Source organism: Echinops telfairi, unplaced genomic scaffold (genome assembly GCF_000313985.2).
Source record: "Echinops telfairi isolate 266 unplaced genomic scaffold, ASM31398v2 ScPeMD7_7469;HRSCAF=8507_1, whole genome shotgun sequence".
In the NCBI taxonomy this organism is placed as follows: Eukaryota; Metazoa; Chordata; class Mammalia; order Afrosoricida; family Tenrecidae; genus Echinops; species Echinops telfairi.
This window is the reverse complement of record NW_022111373.1, coordinates 1,555,594-1,562,163: the sequence shown is the minus strand read 5'-3', so window position 1 is coordinate 1,562,163 and position 6,570 is coordinate 1,555,594. Positions and strand designations below refer to the sequence as shown.

Below are 6,570 nucleotides of genomic sequence, written 5' to 3'. Positions count from 1 at the left end.
CACAGGATTGAAGTTTTCAGGATGAATTATGACCCAATGTAAAGAAGACCAAAATTCTCACAATTTGGATCAATAAGTAACATAATGATCAACAGAGAAAAAATTAGAAGTTGTAAAGGATTTTGATTTTCTTGGACCCACAATCAATGCTCATGGAAGCATTGAGATCAAAAGGCACATTATACGACATAAATCTGCTGCATGACCTTCTTAGAGTACTGAAAAGCTAAGGTGCTGCTTTGAGGACTAGGGTGGGCCTCACCAAGCCATGGTGTTACCTCATACGTATATCAGAGTTGGACTCTGAAGAAGGAAGATGGAAAAGGAATTGATGCACTTGTACTATGGTGCTGGCAACGAATACTGAGAGCACCATGTACTACTAAAAGAAAACCAAATTTGTCTTGGAAGAAGTACAGCCAGAGTGCTCCTCAGAGGCAAAGGTGGTGAGACTTTGTCTTACACACTTTGGACATATTATCTGCAGAAGCCAGTCCCTGGAGAAGGACATCATACTTGGGAAAGTGGAGGGGCGGGAAAAAGAGGAAGGCCCTCAAGGAGATGGACTGATGCAGTGACTGTAACAACGGGCTCAGGCACAGGAACAACTGTGAGGATGGCACAGGACTGGGTGGTGTTTCCTTCTGTTGTGCATAGTTTCTATGGCACCTAACCACAACACCTTTCCCTGAAGAATTCTGTGCACTTCCAATTGTATCACACCAAAAAGGCTTTTGAGAAACTCATGTTGTGCTCCTATGAAATGTTCTTGGAGTTTGGAGACCAAAAATAAGTCTGAAAGGGCAAGATCAGTGATGGAGGAGAATAAGTAGGTACGTTATCCTGATGGGAAAAAAATTCTTCAGCACATATTTCTTGGCCTTTTTCTCATCAATGTAATTTTCACTTTAAAAAAACCCTATTTCATAATAAGCCCTGTGATCACCCTGTGGCCTTTGAGAAAATCTGGCAAGATGACTACTTAGAACGATTGAAATGCCTTGGGTCAGATGAACACCACCAGTGTTCTTTTACCTGAATCATGCCATGGTATTTTCTATGGCTTCAAACACATGTGAAAACTGGACAATAAATAGGAAGATGAAAGAATTGATGCCTTTGAGCTATGATGTTGGTGAAGGATATTGAATGCACCATGGATTGCCAGAAGGAAAGACATCTGTCTTGGAAAAGTACAATAAAAATCCTCCTTAGAAGCCAGAATGGCAAGACTTTCCCTCTGAACTTTAGACATGCTACCAGGAGGCTCTGGTCTCAGGAGAAAGCCATCGTGCTTGGTAAAGCGAGGGGGCAGGGGAAAAGAGGAAGTCCTTCAATGAGATGGGTTGGTCCCGTGGCTGCACCAATGGGCTCAAACAGAAGAACTGTGAGGATGGCACGGGACTGGGCAGTTTTTCATCGCTGTACATAAGGTCGGTAGGGGTCAGAGCTGATTGCCCAGCATCTCCCAACAGTGTCAATACAAGGCATCCTTGGCGGTGCAGTTCTCTGAGCAAGAGAGATGTGACAGTTCGCTTCTGTAAAGATTGAAGGCCTTGGAAATGCTGTGCAGCAATTCTACTCTGTACTATACCAAACCCACTGACATCGAGTCTATTCCAACTCATAGAGGCCCTATAGAACAGAGTAGAACCTTGGGTTTCTAATACTGTAATATTTATAGGAGCAAACAGCCTCATCTTTCTCCTGTGGAGTTGTTGGTGAATTTGAACTGCTGATCTTGGAGTGAGCAGCTATGTATCATACAATCAGGTTGGACTCAACGCAATGGCAATAGGTTTGGCGTGTTTTTTTTTAATATAGTATACGTGACTAAACTGTCTTGTCTTGAATCCCAGTAAGTTTCTGACAGAATTTTGTTTTGCTTCTTGTAGGTAACTTGTTTTCTCTCTTGGATTGTGCTTGGATATGCTATGGCAACAATGTCAGGGTAAGTGCAGAAGAGCAAAAGTCTATGAAGATAGAGAAGATTCCACTTAAAAATAAAGCATCTAGAATAGAGTAGCAAGAGTATAGAAATTAAAATTTACCAGTGACTATCGGGGCAAATGGAAGGGAGGAGGATTCAATGTTTAGGGGACTCTGAGCCACTGTTAAGAATGGGAGGAAATTTTGGAGAATGGATAAGGGCAGTTGATGTTTGAACATGATGAACATGAATTAGGAATGTTGAAATGGCAACTGCTTTGTTACATATACACTTACTATACACATGCAAACTTACAGTGGTTATTTGCTTTATAAATCATTTTTTATGGACAATTTAAGTAACAAACAATTTTAGCACTCGTTAGTCAATTGGATATCTAAGACAAAAGGAATATAAAGTGAATGTGTTATGAACCACAATTCACTAATAATTCAAGACAAAAATTATTGTGCAAATTATGAAAATATGCAAATCATTAAGAAAACAAGTGTTATAGGCAAAAATAAAATGCATCACGAATCATTCGATTATTGGATTGTGCTTGGTTTTGTTTCCGCCACAGGATACAGAAGAAAACCACTAGAGTGTCTCTGACCATCAGTTCCCCAGTCAATGAAACCACCGCCATCAGATCAAGTTATTCCACCTTAGTTCAGCCGTTGTGCATTGACCCTCAGAGGGTAGGTTCACTTGTAAGCCTTCTGAGAGTCCCCGTAATGGAGAAACAGGCCCAAAGAGGTGGGCATCAATGCAGCTTTCTTAAAAAAAGAAAAAAAGTGCACATTAGAAATGGCTCCCACTGCATGACTTTAGAGAAGAAAAGGGAACAAAAATCTCTGGGTTTCTGAAATAACTCCATGTAGCTCTTTGCCTTGACCATTTGTCTCTGTGTGCCTGGACCTTAAGACACAGTTGGTTTCTAGGAGCTCAGTCCCGAACCCAATATTCCAACGATTCAAAGAGCTCATTCTTTTTTTTAAAAAAGAGGATATGTATGGTTTTTGTTGTTGTTGTTGTTGTTGTAAACTTATAAGATCCAACTTGAGCAACTGTATGGAGGGGGGAAAATAGCCAGTAAAATTAAAAAGTCATTTAACTTTCAATACACAATCTCTAAAAATGTGCCAATGCCTGTTTCTCAAAGGCAATTTCCCTGGGCTGTGTTTCAGCATCTCAGCTGGTGGAAAGTATAAGGAAAGAGAGAGTGGCGTAGGGCAGATGCCTAAGCAGGTATTTAAATTAGACGCATTGTCCTGTTCTGAAAGTAAATTAGGGTGTGGCAAGTAGCAGCTAAAACTGGGTCAGTTCGTTCATGGGCACTCCGTACTTGGGTTTCCGAGCCTTGACAATATGGATGAGAGTATCATGTTCTCTTCTGCTCCTTAAACCAGATGCAGAGTCCTTGCAGCAGCCTTTCAGGATCCACCTGTGCGACAGCCCCTGTTTTCACCAAGGTAACCCATCCCCGTACTGCATGGCGACGTTTGTGTTTTTATAAATACATTACAGATAGTAGCAAAAGGTTAGCAAGAAGGAAAGGAAAAACTCAAAACGACCTCATTTGATACATAGAAAACTTAGGACCAGAAAAAACAAACCCTATTTGCTCGACGTCATTCTGACTTCTGAACTATGTCAACCCTCCAGTCCTAGGCGGCAGTGCCTTCCTTGCACATCCTCGCCAAGCAGGCTGTGCTCTTCCTGACCTCAACGCTCAGTAAGATTCTCTTCGAAAGAAGTCAACGAACAACGCAGTAGCTGCTTCCTGCTCAGGTCACAGTTAGAGGAGAAGCTGGAGAAAGCTCCCCTACTGCCTACTGGAAACAGTAAGCATCAGCCATCTAGGTTGAAGCCTTCTCTGGGGTCTTCCAGCTCCTGCTCAGCGCTGGCCTGAGGCAGGACAAGCAGGGCAAAGACTTCACTTCTCTCAGGCACAGGATGGGAGGCGCAGAAAATGTTACTAAGTAGTAAAGCACTGTTACAGCTCAGGAAGCCTTCTTTCAGCAGACATTATCAGACATACATGTCTGTGGTTTCCATGTGTCTTTTCCCTGCCGCATCCGTTCCCTGAAACCTGTTCTAGGAATCAGGTTTCAGGGGCTGAACAGAACATTAGGTCTCACCTGATACAAAGGTGTCAGCTACTTCCTCTTCAGTGTCAGGGCTAGGTTGTAAAATGAAACACAAGTGCTCAATTCTAGAGGATCCTGGTGTTGGAGATGGTGGGCTAGAATTTAAGGGATAATTTTTGCCACAAATGCCACCCATTTTTTATGTACTTTGAGACTAGACTAGCTATTGTGAATGAATGGTTCTCATATTGTCAATATACAGTCATCCCTTAAGTCTCCTCAGAGGACTGGCTTCAGGACTCCCACAGATACCAAACTCTACAAATGCTCAAATCTCTCATATAAAAGGCTACTGCTGCTATTATTAGGTGCTATCAAATCTGTTCCAATCCATATCACTATGTACAACAGAACATAATAGTGTAGGCATCCTACACACATTCTTTCCTATATTTTAAATTACTTATAATACTTAATATAAAGTTATGTATAGCACTTTATGATCCTTTTTAGCCTTTGAAGATTGCTTTGACTGATTAATGGCTGCCCTACACAAACACCACTATCCCCAATATTTTTGATCCACAGTTAGTTCCATCCCTGTGTGCAGAACATGCAGATAACAAAGCACTGATTATAGTTCTTCATTTTTAATAAAATGTTCAAAATTACTTCTCCGAAATAAGCCTAAAAACTTCAGGGTAGGCTGAGCATTTGGTTAGTTCTACTTCACAGGTGGAAAAACAAAAACTGGAATTCCAGAGAGGTTCAGAGGCTTTTCCAAGTTCCTACAACCAGCTAGTGACCAAGTGGAGATTTCTTTTCCAAGCCAAGCCATGATTCAGGGCTTTTAACAAATGACAACACTGCCAACATTATTGTGACCAATTGTAAAATCCAAGTCTGTAGTTACGTATGTGCTTAACAAAATAATCAAAATGTAACAAAATGAAAACCTTTTGACTAATTTTCTAATCTGAAAATGACTCTGAGGAAGTGTTAGCAACTTTCTGATACATTATAACTCTGTGAAGTCCAGATAAAACGTTTGTATTTGACTGTAAGTCCACTTTACAATCCAAAAGAATGCCCAGCAAGTCCTTGTTTTCATTAAGTCACAACCAACGATGATGATACAAAAGCGTGCACATTGACTGAAATGCACATCTCAAATCATGGCCCACAGTTCCACAAATTCTACCATTCTGTGAATTCTGCGTTTATTCCTCAGCATCTGCAGGACATCTCGACAACTAGAGGTCACTTTGTCGTGTTTGAGTGCCAAGTCCAGGCCACAGCGGCAGCTCAAGTTCACTGGTACAGAGAACAACAGCAGATAGCCGACTCAGAGGACTTCCGGATTCTAAGGAAAAGTATTATGATAAGCTCTTCTATTTGCTTTTTATTCTAATTAACCTTGACATCTAATTCGTTTCTTAAAGGTGAAGAGGTGACTTGTCACAGGCATAAAGAGCTCTGGCAGTGCAGTGGGTTACATGCTGGGCTGGTTACTGCATGGTCAGCAGTGTAACCCACCAGCAGCTCAGTAGGAAAAGATGAGGCAGCCTGCTCTTGTAGAGGCACTCTACTCTGTCCTACAAGATCGCTGTGAGTCACAGTCAGACACTCAATGGCAATGAGTCCGGGTTTTTGTTTGGAGTTTAGAGGTCTTTATTGGGAAGTAATAACTATTTCAAATCCTTAATGATTCCTCAACAAAAACCACCAACCAAAAAAGAAAACAGAGTTTTGTTTTGCTACAACAAAAGTTTTGATAGCTGTGAAACAACCAGTCTATTTTTATAAATTCATCATAACTATCTTCCTAATGGTGTCTTGGTGTACAAACAAAAATATGAAAGAGAAAGATAAACAGAAAGTAACAACTAAAATGAAAACTGAAGCATAATTTTATAAATATTTTATTATGTAAATATCCTACCAAATATTTAATTTAGGGAAGGGTAACAAGTAAAGTTTACCTACTTCATGCTAAATACTGAGTTAGCGCTTTATAAACAATTCTTCATTTATTCCTCACAGAAATGCTAAATATTTTGTTCAAGGTTTTGAAGCTAGCAAATGCAGAAGCCAGTGTTCAAGCTTAAAATTTAAGTGGCACAAAAAAAAAAATATATATATATATATATAACTCGCTCTAAAATCTCTATTTTCCCTAATCCACATTATGTCATTTCACTACTTAGTAAGATAGCACTTGTGCCAAGTGATAATTTAAGTGGCTCAAAAAAAAAAAAATATATATATATATATATATAAAACTCGCTCTAAAATCTCTATTTTCCCTAATCCACATTATGTCATTTCACTACTTAGTAAGATAGCACTTGTGCCAAGTGATAATATATTCATTTGCATTTAGCAAGAAACATCTGTATTTAAAAAATACAGTACTTTCTTTGAAAATAACATTTATTGTATTTTCTAAGAGTAAATTAATACAAGTTTATTATATTAAATCTGGAAAACATTTTTAAAACACCAAGAAAAAATTAAAAGCTGCCCATACTCTCACCACCCAGAGAA

The 6,570-nt window shown here is 39.6% G+C and overlaps 1 protein-coding gene across 1 annotated transcript; it reads left to right on the top strand.

Moving 5' to 3' along the window:
- The first annotated feature begins 1,901 nt into the window (after positions 1-1,901).
- Positions 1,902-6,131, top strand: LOC123521087 (palladin-like). The gene is made up of 5 exons (XM_045285033.1): positions 1,902-1,951; positions 2,514-2,631; positions 3,343-3,405; positions 5,255-5,396; positions 6,067-6,131. Exons 1-5 carry the CDS (start codon positions 1,935-1,937, stop codon positions 6,129-6,131), a joined length of 405 nt encoding a protein of 134 aa, XP_045140968.1. The 5' UTR covers positions 1,902-1,934.
- Positions 6,132-6,570: the final 439 nt, after the last annotated feature.